At 52.6% G+C, this 14,777-nt stretch overlaps 1 protein-coding gene across 1 annotated transcript; it reads right to left on the bottom strand.

Annotated features, from left to right (window-relative positions):
- Nucleotides 1-12,021: 12,021 nt before the first annotated feature.
- LOC109198561 (piggyBac transposable element-derived protein 4-like) lies at nt 12,022-14,060 on the bottom strand. Its single transcript, XM_019353955.2, has 2 exons — nt 13,661-14,060; nt 12,022-13,172 (listed from the first exon to the last, which is right to left on the bottom strand). The coding sequence occupies exons 1-2, from the start codon at nt 14,058-14,060 to the stop codon at nt 12,022-12,024; spliced, it is 1,551 nt and encodes a 516-aa protein (XP_019209500.1).
- Between the last annotated feature and the right edge of the window lie 717 nt (nt 14,061-14,777).

Genomic DNA, 14,777 nt, shown 5'->3' with positions numbered 1-14,777 from the left:
TGAGTTTTATTCTGCGATCTGTTTTGACAACATGGTGTTAGATAGCCGCTTGGGCCCATTGATATGTGACACGATTACATTTTACATTTGCCTCACACTGAAACAGAGCAGACTGCCAGCAGTGTGTACTCTCTGTCTGTCATCGGTAAATTGTACTCGCAACACTGTGTGTCACTGTTGTTCATTGCAACGGCGATCGGGGGGGAATGTGCTGTTCGCCAGGGTAATACAGTCCAGATGCCAGACATACAGTAGGCGCACGGGTCACAACTGTAGTACATGCAACCGGCTGGTGTTGTGATATCTAGACGCAAGTGCATCTTCAGCCGATTTCATTTCCATTAGATTTCTCATACATCGCCCCCGAAAGAAGGTGGAGGTGATGGCAAACATAGCATAATCAAATTCCATTTACGTGCTGCCACAGTTCCCACACCGCCGGCATCCAACCCCACAAAGCGACGTGATTTAGAGTCAAGTTCAAGAAACTCCAGGCGTTGAACATGTACAAATCTACGCCTTCCTCAAAGTGCCACAGACGCGGTTGTCTTTCGATGCTTTACACCCATGGATCCATTGTATACATGATTGTCACTGGATGATAGGTTCGTCTTCTGAACTAAAATGTCAGTGTTCACTTCGAACCATTGATGCCTCCTTTCTCTTGGTGAGGTGCACCTGTTCCACATAAATTCTATGTCTCGAATCCAGTCGACCTCGGGCCGGTTTACTTTGTGTCACTGTTGTAAGATGCAATCAAACGGCCGTCTAGAAACCTGCCAGAGGAAAAGTCGTATGCTCCTTCGGGTGGGTGGCTCATGTACGTATACGTATACATGAGGAGTGCTCGCTAGTGGCTTTAGCAAAAACAGCGTGTAGCCAGGATTAATTGGGAGATCATTGTAGCTGAAACTTTACGTGTTGCCTACAATGAAGTGCGATATACACACACATGCAAAGCTCACAGGCCTGCAGCGCAAAGCCGGCCACCTGCAGCGCAAAGCCGGCCGACCTGCAGCGCAAGCCGCCGACTGCAGCGCAAGTCCGCCGACCTGCAGCGCAAAGCCGGCCGACCCGCAGCCAACAGTCGCCGAGCTGGCTCAAAATTTAGTAGGCTGCGTGCTTATATATTTCGGCTCACGCTAGCTGGAATCACAGGTCTGTCTTCCTTTTTGAAGCAAGCAACCAACAATGGTACATGCTGGATTTGCAGTGGCAGTGTGAGCATCGCCCTTTCAGCGGCATATGCAAGTGTAGCGATCCAGGCCCCTTACAAGCCCTAGTCGAGACTCTGCAAAAGCACCCAAGTGTGCGTAAGGTCACATCGGTTCACCCGAGCTGCGCAGGGTGGTCGACCGAAACATGTACCTGGCCAGAAAAAGCTTCGCGTCGCAGAAGCTGTAGATGGACAATGAAGCTTGGTTGTGGGGACTACGCCACAGACAACAGCTTTGTGCACATGACAACCGATGACTGTGGAGAATACAACGAGGCCGATTGGGCTGAGACTTTCCCCTGTGTGTTTGACAGAGAAACTCTGACTACCACATGCAACGGCCCGCTACCGCAGGCGCGAGTGAGCGGCAATGGCAAGTCGGAGCCCTTATCGTAGAACCAAAAAACATAAAGGTCCCTCATAACCCTGCGCCATCACCAAGACCCATCGTGGCAACCCCCTTTACAGCAGAGCCGACACTTGACAGTCTAGGCGGCTGGGTTTAGCTAAAACAATACAGTGCACCGGGGTGTACTCTGGGTCTGTCAAACTAGAGTCGGGTTGGTACGGCGGTGACATGAATGTAGGCGGTGAGTGTCCGGAGCTTTACTTTGACATGGACTTTGCGTTCAATAACGCATTTACAGCTAACGGATCGCAGGAGTCTCGCTTGTCATGGTACGCTTGGGCGAGGGCGACAAATTGATAGTGGACACGCTGTACGTCGACGAAGTTGCCGCACCTACCCGGCGACGCACAAGCCGCGGACGCAATGCGTGGCACTCGCAAACCGTAAGCTACAGCGCAAACGATCTGGCGTCCTCAGAGATCACAATAGATGGTAACGTCTACAAGTACAGATCTAACGAACACGGACGATCGTCTACCATGGAACCTAGACTGTGTCCGGTTCTCACGCTGGCCGCGGCGTGCAGCATCGCAAGCAAGTCGACCGAGACAGACAAGGAGCGTCTCGGTAACATAACAGGCTTTTACCTCACGTCTGCTACTAGGATCTGGTCACTTCTACATTGCCGGGAATCTGGTGGGGACCAAAGGACTCCTGAGTGTGAACTACAGAGTCGCTATAGTCAATCCCAACGATCCGACATGGCTGAACTGCCTATGTACACACTATCGGAATGCGCACAGAGGGTCTACGGTGCCGAAGAGTGCCTAGAAAGCCCCGCGTCTGACGTACCTCAGATCGGTCCTCTGGTTTACGCGCAAAGCTACGACTTGGAGGGTCGACTACACGACAACAGTCCAGTGTTTATTGCATTTTAATTGCTGCTGGTGGTGTGCGTGTGTGTAACCTTATATCAATGCATATTTGCAGTATTCTCACAGCTATTTTGCAGTTAAATCAGAATCCTGTAGTAGCTACATCACTGTGCACCTACATTTATGATTATAAATGTGTTTTGTGTATCTGAAATAAAAGGAACTGTAAACATTCTGCCACGCTGTTGTTCTTTCCTTGTGCTACCCACCACCTACGTGTAATACCATCGTGTTTGGCTTGTTACGTTTACACTGCCTTTCATGCCCACAAAGTCGTCGACTGAACAGAGTTCATGAACACACAGGAGGACACACGAAAGTGGATATAGAACAAGTTAATTTTAATCACAGATATACAAAATACACAATAATTGATTTAGCTCTACATGGTCAGTTTGCAGTAACGCAGCTTCATCAAGACACAATCCTTGATCTCATTGCAATTAATCCTGTGTTGTTGCTTCGAGGTGTAGTGCGTCCCGTAGTCAGCGGACGCTCCGCAAATGACACATCGATAGCGACGGTTGATTTCTACAAAACCGTAGCTGTTCTTCGCCAGTGCCTCAGGGAACGCGATCTGGCCTCTCCTGTAACGCTCGTAGCCTAGAATGAGACGTAGGTTGGCCCACTTCCCTTGGAATCTATCCTCGATGTAAGGACAAAGACATCCCTGGTTGTACACATGGTAGATGTGTTCGCCTAGCAGTGTGTCGTTTTCAACAAAGTCCTTTACTCGTATGCCGCATGCATCGCAGTTGCGCTCTTCCACGGTGCCCGATACGTGATGCATATTGGCAGGGTCCGCCTGGAACGCACAGTCCGTCCAGGTCGCGGATTCACGCGTGGGTTTAAATTCCCCAGTTCGCACGTGGCGGAACACGGGTCCATCGTTGCCGGGTGTATCGAGAGCTAAGGTTTTAGCCTTTTGGGTCATCATGTCGGCCACGGTGCTGCAATTTAAGTAATGTCCGTTCCCAAAGGTATACTTGGTCGTTTCGGCCATCGAACATATTACACAGTGTCTGCGACCGGCAACGGTGACATAGCCCTGGTTTGAGCACAGGAGATATTGCGGCAGTGCCACGAGGCCCTTATTGAATCGCACGTTTCCGTGCAAGGCGATCAAGTGGTTCTCTCGGCCTTTGAATTTAGCTTTAATGTATCGACACCGAGCGGACCCCTTCCATATGTGCTCTTCCACGTTCATCGTGCCGCTCTTGTATCCTGCGAGAATCACATCACAGTCGTTACATTTGTACGTGTCGTGGCTGTGGGGCATCGGTGTCATTATGGTACTGTCCGCCAGTATCTGCTCCTCCGATGGACTGTTGTGCCACTGGTTATTGTCCGTGTGCGTTACCACAACGGCTTCTCCTTGTATTATTTGAACACGAGGCGCATGTGGCGCATTGGCAGCATACACGCGCTCTCCCGCCCGTTTCTCAAAAATCTCCTGTGTGGACAACCCTTGTTCGTCCGACCCGAGGCCAAACGTGTCTTTGTGCAATCCGCAGGCGAACAATGTTGGGGCGAACGTTGGTTGTGACACAAAGGGTCCCCAGGCGAACAATGTTGGGGCGAACTTTGGTTGTGACACAAAGGGTTCCGTTTGAGACTCCAGGCCTGGGATTTCCCTTTCCAGTTGATGTACAGTCGCGATTGCCATAGTCGCACCACTTTCGCCAAGCACGGCGTGTGACTCAGCCTAGCCGCCGACCAAACAACTAGCACTTGGAGACCGTGTCCTGCTTACAACGCTGAGATACCGAAATCCGTTTTAGTGTGTTGCTGGCAGTCTAATAGTGAGGACCTCCGATCGCTCGAGCCGTGATGTTGGGCTTGATGCTGCTCTTCGTGCGTCTTTCGGACACTGCCACTCTGTCGACTGCAAACCGCTACGTGGCTGACGAGGATGGTCAGGTGCTGTTGCCTTGCGTCTACCGCGAGGGTGTGCTGACTCAACCGGTCACTGCTTTCTGGAGGGATAAAGACGATAGGGTCGTGTTGGATATCGTTAACGGGAGCCCTGATAAGATAGACCCTAAGTTCAGGGGCCGGGTAGTGAGTTTCAAAGACGAATACAAGCACGGAAACCTGTCTATTCTGATAACACGACTACGCTTACACGATGCGGGTCCGTACGACTGTCATATACCAAAAGTCGACTTCCAGACCAAGATTACCCTGACTATTACACGTAAGGTCTCGGTGCAACCAACAGCTGCGGATACTACCAACTACGCCGCGGACACCAACGAAGCTGCTACATATGCATTATGGAACCTGACGCTATTACTGTGCCTCGGATTGGTTTGGGTTCTATAGAAATCGACATACCTGGGACCTTGGGCTTAATTTTCATTTCACAGAGGCCCACGTCTTAATTTACTGTACTCGTGTGTACCTTAATTCATGTTAGTGTCTTGGAACAATATACATTGTCTTGTGAACAACACTCGCGCAGATCAGAGGCAATTCGGTCCTCGCCGACTCACAGCACGGTCCTCACCGACCTGTGGGTCGGCCCTCGCCGACTCACAGCACGGTCCTCGCCGACTCACAGGTCGGTCATAGCCGACCCACAGCACGGTCCTCACCGACCTGTGGGTCGGTCATAGCCGACTCACAGCACGGTCCTCGCCGACCCACGGGTCGGTCCTCGCCGACCTGCAGGTCGGACCTCGCCAAACCACAGGCGTTTTGACGATGAAGAATAAAGCCAGCTATTTGGAATGTTATGCAGCTCATCTGTGTGAGTGCTGTTATTATCTGGAAACCATGGACAGTAAGGTCGCGGTACCTGTACAGAGACACTATGGTAATGCGTTCCTCGTTAAAACATGCCCGAGAGGTACGGGGTGTAATACTCCAACATACGATAACATTAGCGTCAAGGGACCCGTGAACATTGGAATCCACCCCAACCTCTGTAAATCGGAAGCCTACCCATGTTCACTCGGGCGTGACCTCACATCATTGCCGACTGACATTGTAGTGTCCACATGCAGCGGGAGTGTGCGTTTGGGAGACACGTACCATATTACGGCAAAAGGCAACGTTGCGGTAGCTGACAACCTGGAGTCACTTGCCAAAGGCCCAGCTGAACGTGATGAACTGCGAGTGCACCTTAAGAAAGACGAACGCTCCTGTGTCGTCTACGCTCCCGGCGAGGACCCCGATCAGCGCGACCACGGCGTATGCATTATCGCCTCTAACTTCATAGAACCAAACGGCAGATCGGCGGTGGGAGAACCCGAGGTGATGGAAAGACGTGGGTACACGAAACTGGAACCCCAGCCTGGGCTGAAGATTGAGGTAAACGGCTCCATGGCAGTGGACTTTTACATACGTCCCACCAGCCCGGATATACAATATCAATATAACAAGTTCTGGTATTCCCTTAACCCTGAGAGCGAACAACGGTTCCGACCTCCAGCTAATGTGGAGACGCGCAGGGCGGGACACACCGGTCAATCGGTCCTTGGGGGGATGACGATATCCAGAGGAGATGCGTCTGTGTTCATAACGGCAGCAGGCACGGTTCACTTTAGCGGACCTGTGTGGGTGTATGTTGGTACTTGCGCCGATCAGGAGAGCTGTGGAGTCAGAACGGTGGTTGTGTTTGACTGAACTTCTTTATTGTTGTGTTTGACTGAACTTCTTTATTGTTATCAATGTGGCCAAGCAAAGTGTTGTTACTGCCCCAAAGTGGTGCATGAACCAAATAAAGTTTGTCTTGTACGTACTATAAACCGAGTGTGTGAACAGTTTGGTGTTACACGGCACACGTACTCATACATAGCTGATGATACAAAAACAAACACAAAGAGGTTACCACGTATCAGCTTGAATTCTGTTTTATTGGACAAACGGTGATTACAATGTCAACACATACATGAACAAACATCACAACGCAAACAAACACATGCCTATTCTCTCGCTAAAACTTAGTAGAATACAGGTGCGCGAGACTATGTCTATGCGTGACACATGTTACACTGAAAGATACAACCTGACCGTTTCTCCGCGTGCACATTCTGAACACACAGGATTAGGACATTCGCAGCTAGCGTGACCGCAAGGCTTGATGTGCATCTTAGCCTTAGCACAATCCGAACAGACATCCTGTGACACGCTACTCATACGGACGAACCGATACCACGTCCACCGGATTTTACAGTAGAAACACCTTCGCATCCCTGACACTGTCACGCTTTTCAGGATGCAGTTCTCACATGCAATGTGTCCACAGTTAAACACACACATGTGTGTCCATTCGTAACAACAGGGACACGTGTACAGATCCGTAGCTCTTCCGATTGACACAGGTGGCGTAGAGGACGCTGACGGTTGCGGTTCATTGAAAGATGCGTCGATTGTTGCTTGCAACACGGACGGTCCGTCCACGTCGATTACCTCCTGCGGCACGGACGGTCCGTCCGCCCTGTAGCTCCCTGGCTCAGGTCTTTGTACCGCGGCGGGAACTGTAGCAGAAGACCCCCACCGGGGAGGTAGTCCCATTTCACGTCGGGTGTAATCGTCCATGAGAGGTGTACGCGTGGTCTCCCACGAGTTAGGACGTCCAGCGGGCACGGTTGCATTGTAGCTTTGGATCTGTAAGCCGAATGTAGGCTCAGTGGAAGACCTTTCGGCATAATCCGTGTCTCTTGGATCGGGGCCGGTGAAGTCTACGGTGTTGATAAAGTAAGCGGCCCCGCGATGAAGTTCGCAGTCTAGAATGTCTTGAAGCAATAACTTTGAACACAACGTCTTGTTATACGGTGGTAACCAGGAGAGGAAGGTTTTTTGTAGTTTTTCACAGTAGGCAAATAGCTTCCGTTCGGGCACCAATGCGTGCACCACCACCAGCGTCTTGGTTCGATCATGCTGTCCGCATTTCCATTTGCTTACATGGAAACGCTTCATGTACGCGGCCGGGGGTAATGCCCGCTTGGAGTCCGGGGTCGTGGGGCGTACAATACCAGCCACGATGTGCTTATTTGCCAAGGACATGACTGTAGACACAGCGCAACTCTGCTGTCCTCTGCTGTCTTGTTAACAAGCTGCTGCTCCGAGTCGGTTGACTTTGCGTTGCAGGTCGGTTGGCTTTGCGTTGCAGGTCGGTTGGCTTTGCGCTGCAGGTCGGTTGACTTTGCGCTGCGGGTCGGCCGGCTTTGCGCTGCAGGTCGGCCGGCTTTGCGCTGCAGGTCGGCCGGCTTTGCGATGCAGGTCGGTGGATACTCTTCTGCTGTACTACACCCTTCGAGGATATAAGCCTTGTCTTTACACCAACTTACACACACACACACACGACCGACTGTCAATACAATGCGTTGGTTTACTGCGATTGCTACTCTTGGCCTTGTCCTAATGGGACCTGTGTTGGCTCAGCCCGCATGGAAATCTCCGTGTCCACCACTAGACTGCAGGCCTCCTGTGTTGTCTCATCTGATCACGGACGGTAGCAGGCGGCTGACAGTGATACACCGGTACGCCGAAGACCATCTGTACTACAAGCCACAGGCTAGAGTGGTATCGGAGGTTATATGCGGAACCGAAGAGCACGTATGTATACCTGAATACGACAAAGACGATGGGACCCAATGGAGTAGTAGTAGCTGGCGTTATGGGGCTGTGAAGTGTGATGTGCAACTCACGAGTCCTGATGCGTTACAACATAATTGCATGGTACATCTTAATATAGGTGGCATACGCGAATCAAACAGCCAGGTCAATCCTCAATGTGGAGTAAAGATGGCGAGCCCCACTCTGTCCGTGAGTTTGGATGAAGTGACTTTGGGTCCATTTTCTACGGTTTGGGCTGTGAACTATACCGCAGAGATTGAATGGACCATCGCCGGTGCCGATGAGCCGAGCCAGGTGCATACCGTCCAATGTGAGAATGGCAAGAGTTGTGTAGTTCACATCCAAGATCTTCCGACCTTAAACTACACCATTAGAGCACGCGTCCGACCGCAACAGAACACCGCAGGCATACTGTGGAGCGAGTGGAGCAGGGTTCTGTCTCGGTCTGCGACCTGTATACACCCTGTACGTTTCCAATGTAACAGGGATGACCGGAGTGGAATCCACTGTGTGTATCGATGCTTTCCACCCGCACAGGACACTCGTTCGAGACTCCAGGTCACATGCGGGACCGAACGTCGTCGGTGCACGATGAAGTCTACACAGCAAGGTCTAGAGTGCACGGCGACATTTTCAGCTGGAGGACTTCTGGGTACTACGCAGTGTCACGTTGCGGTGCTGTTCGACCACGAAGGAGCGGACGAGGGCATAATCTCCATCTAATGTGCAACTATGATACGTCTATATCAAATCACTCAAGGAGTTCATACAGACGTGATAACATTTCATTCGTATCAACAAGATGCCATGCGTTGTGACAAAAGTTACTAACACTGTGGTTGTGCTACTAAATGAAAATAAAACATGCTCCTGTCAATGCACGTTGTACGATATACTGTGTAACTGTTTGAAATTAAACACTTGGCAATGACCAGAGATTGTTTGTGTCTCCACACACACGAACACAACCGATCGCACATGCGTTCGTTGTCACGCTAGTACACAGTGCACAATCCTGACCGTGGTACCGGTGTCTATGTTGCAGATGGTCACTGACCTCTGACTGTATGCAGCACAAACCAGTAAAACTGGACAATAATTACCTAGAATATATCTCATTGACAGATGGTATTAACCATACTATATGTGAGTATGGGCAAGTCCTGACATGTAAACATTCTCTGATTTTTGCCACAAGGAGCAATGGCCCTAAAGTGGCGATGTGCGGGTTTGACGTTTGTTGTTGCTCTGGCTTACATGGACCTGTATCAGGGTTAGTAAATTTCACAGAATGTAATGTTCAACCATAAGTGACGTTGTTACTTATTCTACATTTGTTGCTTAGTACAGTCTAGGAGAGTGTCTGTTTTGTTACGCTATTACGCTAACCTCACTGCAACCATACACTTCCCTGTAGCTGCATTTACGCCGGGACGCTGCGCTTGCCCCAGGACCCAGGCAGTCAAAGGCAGACTGTCGGATTTCCAAGTCTTCCCACAGCGGGCAACTTGTGATAGAGAGGAGTTGGTGTAAGTTTCCAAGTGCGTGTTTCCACATCTTACAGTTGGAGCTTGATCTGCAAAACTGTGATTTAAGATACTATACGTTTCTTGCCTCAGGGTCACCAGGATAAACCCTGACAATTCTACCCAGCTGTTGTGCATGTCCACTGAGGGGGTTAGAGGCAAGCGGATATTATCGTGCTGGGAAAGGTGAGTTAGGTGCACATGCTGAACCTCGCGCGAGTCTGTCCGACATGCAAAATACATATTGGTAGAATGCTTATCTCATGGACCATTCATATCTGACAGCGTTCCTTCTCGCCGTTTGTTTTTGTAGCATAAACAGAAACGAGAGTCGCAAGTTGGAGTGCCTGCACGCACAGCCGATCCGTAAACCACCCCCACCTACCCCTACAACTCCTGTACCGGGTGAACGGTACATACCCGAGGCCGATGAAATGAACTACGAGCTGTGTTGAGTTGTACGTTCCCTTGTGTTGTATCCATACCATATCTACAAAGGCAAAAGGCATCATATCGCGATGTGTGCGCTGACGGTTCACTGTGTCTGTGACAACTCTTATGTGTAATGATGTCTGTTTTGTGATGTGGACGCTCGCTGAAATAAAACTGTGTACACAACCTTATGCGCAACCAAATGTGTCTATGACTGTGTGTTTCACAACAACATTGAACCACTTACACCTCTGTAATCTCGGCTAAAACCCCACCCGTGGTTAAACTGAATACATAAAACCGAACCCCTGGTTCTACGTTCACCGGCATTCGAACAAGTCGCACCGTCAGGCAGACATAGGAGTTTTGCAGAGGATAGCAGCATAACACGAATACACCGAGATGAACCCGACCGGACAGCTAGTGCTCTTGGACGGTGCGCACTGGTCAGCGACTGCTAATGCAAAACGCCAGGTCTACTTGGACACGTTCGCAGAGTTTGCCAAGACGGTCGAGCCGTTTACTGTAACTTTCAAGGTCATGATGTCTGACTTTTGTCTGTATAGACACTCGCTGAGTGCTACGGGGAACAACGGCTGGTGTTTGGCTATGCTCCGTTACGTGCACGAACGCCCCATCGACCATGCCGAGTACGCCAAGGATTTGTATGTCACCGCCAGGACAATATCAAGGTTTGTTGACAAGTTACACGAGGCTTCGGGTGATCCCAGATGCAAAGGCCACGACAATGCGGGCTTGTCCGAAGACGATTACGAAATGTGGTTCACCCTCGAAATGGACCACGACTTCATGGTGCGAGTCAAGGTAGAGCCTACTGCTAAGTGTCCCAGCGAGACCGCTCGCATCTTGAGAGAAGGCGTTGTGGACATCGACCCAGTCTGGAATATCATGACGGAGGTAACGGGCTACATCTGTCTATACGCTCTGAGCGCAGAGCTAATGGCCTCCGGTGCGGCCGACAATGCTGAGAATCAAACTGCCTCCCACAGCACGGACACCGCAGATGGACGAGTCATCGCCGAGGCCGACGACACCAACGTATTGCGGCTGAACCAAGCTGCCTCTCAGGGTACCGACAGTGATGACAAGCCAGCCATCGCTGAGCCCGACGACATCAACGTATTGCAGCTGAGGAATCGCAAAGTCCTCAGAATGCCGGCTAACGCGAGACGCGGAGCTCTGCATTAACCTCCTCTCTAGCATAACCTTGTTCACCAAGCGTACAAACGACTCACATAAAATGTTGTTGTCTTTGTTTATTGTCAAGAATAAAACAATCATGAAGAAAAACATACAGCATTTGTGTTCTTTCAGGCAATGTAACAGCACACATAAAGCAGCAATCCTAGTAAATACATATGGTAAGATGTTACATTCGTTGCCTGTATTTCAACTAGGCGGATCCCCCGCCCGGACGGAACAGCGGCCTCCGATGGCCGCGCGCCATAGAGCCTGCGCGAAAATGCAGTTATTTCAACTAGGCGGATCACTGCCAGGAAGGAGAGGCGTGGCTCGCCCGGGGTATGCCATTATGGCCGTGTGCAACAGGGTAGTGCGTTTTAAAAACGCCCCCCTGAGGCCGTGTATTTTATTACAACGTTGAGAAAGCGTTGTCGTTGAGGCGCCTGTTTCCCTTAACCCTTGTGCGCCCGCCCGCCTGTTCTCGGGGCATGGGGGCGTGGAGACCCCCGAGGGGCGTGTGTGTTATTATGATGATGATGTTGATGATGCTGATGTTGATGATGATGATGGTGATGATGATGGTGATAGGGTGTGGTGGGGGGTCGCTAGGACCCCCTCGGGGCATATGTGTTATGATGATGATAGGGTGTGGTGGGGGTCGCTAGGACCCCCTCGGGCATATGTGTTGTTATGACGACGACGATGATGATGATGATGATGATGATGATTAGGGTGGGTGGGGGTCGCTAGGACCCCCTCGGGGCGCTTGTGTTATTACAAAGTCGGCGGCGTCTGGGAAGCGGCGGTGCGTGAAGCGGCGCAGTTGGGACAGTACGTGACGGCGCAGTTGGTGCACACGTACACTCGGCACTCGTGGCACAGGATCTTGGTCTTGACGTCTTTGCTCCTGGGACACACGCGGCACCTTCGCCTCTTGACCGGAGAGGAGTCGCGCGGCGTAGCATCGGCGGTGCGAGTAGTACTAGCATCGGCATCGTCGGCCTCATCAGTAGTAGTAGTAGCAGTAGTTCCTCGGGCCGCGACACGGCCTCCTCCTCCTCCTCCTCCTCGCGCCAAGGCCCTGGCTTCGATCATGGGGCGCGCGAGCGCTTTGCCCAGCCGCTCGAGGAAGAGCCTTCGTTTGTTGAGCTTGCCCGCCATCCAGTCGGGGTGAATTTCCCTCCAGAGCACAAACGCGTTGTAGGCCGCCACGTCCACCATGTTGTGGAAAAGGGCCACGGGCCACCTGCAGGTCTTTCTCCTGCAGCTGTACGTGCTCACGACCTTGTCCAGGTTGTCGACGCCTCCCTTGGTGCGGTTGTAATGCAGCACCAAGGGAGGTTTGCCGCCGCCGCCGTTGCTGTTGCTGTTGCTGCTGCTGCGGCTAGGCCGGGGCTCGGGGCCGGAGCGGCGGCGGTGGTGGTGGTAGCGAGGAGCGGTGGTGAGGAGCAGCACGTTCTTGTTCTTCTTGGCCACGTAGGAGAGGATGATCGTGTCTGGCCCTCTTCCTCCTCCTCGTCCTCCTCCTCCTCCTCTTCTCGGTCCCGCGGAGCCGCCGAGTACTACGGATTCCACGGAGCCCACGGCCCTGCCCTTGACGCAGCGCAGCTCTCTGGGGATCTCGGGTCTGTTCGATCGCAGAGTGCCCAGCACGGTGTGGCCTCTTTCGCGAAAGAGCCTGTCGGCGAGCTCGCGCGAGGTGAAAAAGTTGTCGCACGTGACGTTGCGTCCCGGCGCCAGTCCCTCGGTGAGGTCCACGACCACTCGAGTGGCCAGGTGCTTCTCGGGAGGGCCGCGCTTGTCGGGCTTGCCGGTGTAGACTTGCATCTTCCACGCGTAGCTGGAACGCGCGTCGCACGCCACCCATATCTTGATCCCGTACCTGGCCGGTTTGCTGGGCATGTACTGTCTGAACGGACACCTTCCTGATGGCGAGAGAGAAAGAAGAGAGAGAGAGACAGAGACAGAGAGAGAGACAGAGATGTGTGGGAAAGTGTGGGAGATTGGGGCAGAAACGGAAGAAGAGACGTCAGTTTGACAGAGAACGCACTTGCAAGCGTGGAAGATGTAAAGAGTCATGTAAAAGCACACACGCAGAACCCAACACGAATACAACAAAGCGAGCTAGCGTTGTCGCCGTCCCCCGCTCCTCTTCCTCCTCTCATCTCCCCCAGAGCGACGTGGGAAAGTGTGGGAGATTGGGGCAGAAATGGAAGAAGAGACGTCAGTTTGACAGAGAACGCGCTTGCAAGCGTGGAAGATATAAAGAGTCATGTAAAAGCACAAACACAGAACCCAACACGAATACAACAAAGCGAGCCAGCGTTGTTGCCGTTCAGGCTCCTCTTCCTCCTCTCATCCCCCAGTCACGCACGCACGCACACAACACACACAACACGCACCACGTACGTACCTCTGAACGGCACCAGTCTCTCGTCGACGGTGACCTCCGGTCCCGGGCGGTACATGGCGGGCAGCCTCGCGCACCACTCGTCCCACACGGCTCTGATGGGGGCCAGTTTGTCGTAGCCGTGGCCGCCGCCGCCCTCGCCTCGCCCGGCCCGTCTGGTCTCTCTGTCGTCGAAGCGCAGCGCGCTCGAGTAGGCTCGAAAGGTCTTGAGCGGCATCGCGGCTCTGAACACGGACCTGCCGCTCTCGGCGTCCCACAGGCTCTCGCAGGCCTCTCCCCGGGACCTGTACACGCCGGCGAGCACCAGCAGCCCCACGTAGGCCCGGAACTCGACGCGGCCCATGGGCTTCCACCCGTCGATGGCGATCACCGAGTCCTCTATCTCTGGCGGAAAGTAGGCCATGAACGCGGAGGCCTCGTCTCGCGCCGCCGCCACGGCCTCTTCGGTGGGGCCTCGTGCTCGCGGGTCGAGGTCGTCGTCTTCTAATTCTTCTTCTAATTCTTCTTCTTCTTCTTCTTCTTCATAGTCTTTGTCTTCTTCTTCATCGTCATCGTCATAATCATCGGCGAGGACGGCTTCTTCTTCTTCATCATCATCATCGGCGAGGACGTCTTCTTCTTCTTCTTCTTCTTCATAGTCTTTGTCTTCTTTGTCATCGTCATAGTCATAAGCATCGGCTACATCTGCGTCACCAGTTTCACCGACAGCGCCGTGGCCGCGATCGCGACCAGGATCATGAACGCCCCCTGCAACACGGCCGGCGTCGTCCTCTTGCCAAAACTCCCAAGTCCCCCGCCCCGGTTCAGCGCCCACTTCTTCCTCTCCCGGTTCAGCGCCTGCTTCTTCCTCTCCCTCTCGATGGTTCGACTCGCCTTGCGAGCCGCCGTCCTGGCAGAGTCGCAATGCCATTTCGTAGTCGTGCTCCTCTTCCGCGAAACACCTATGGCCCGCAACCCCATCGTTTTCGTCCTCCTGATCCTCCGAGTACCGCTCCTCGTCTGCGAGCGTTCGGGCGGTCGAGTCGTTATCCACCTCGGCCTCTTGCTCTTCTTCCTCGGCCTCTTCTTCCTCCTCCTCCTCCTCCTCAGAGTTCTCGTGCTGCTGCTGCTGCTGCTGCTG

This window comes from Oreochromis niloticus, linkage group LG18, assembly GCF_001858045.2.
Source record: "Oreochromis niloticus isolate F11D_XX linkage group LG18, O_niloticus_UMD_NMBU, whole genome shotgun sequence".
NCBI classification, from domain to species: Eukaryota; Metazoa; Chordata; class Actinopteri; order Cichliformes; family Cichlidae; genus Oreochromis; species Oreochromis niloticus.
Note: the sequence above shows the minus strand (reverse complement) of the source record. Positions and strands in the feature narration are given on the sequence as shown.

Excerpts from the sequence above, each read along its gene's own strand:
- LOC109198561 (XM_019353955.2), bottom strand. The coding sequence starts at position 14,060 with ATGGCCTACTTTCCGCCAGAGATAGAGGACTCGGTGATCGCCATCGAC. Across the intron at positions 13,173-13,660 it reads GAGACTGGTGCCGTTCAGAG|GAAGGTGTCCGTTCAGACAG; the intron begins GTACGTACGTGG and ends TCTCGCCATCAG.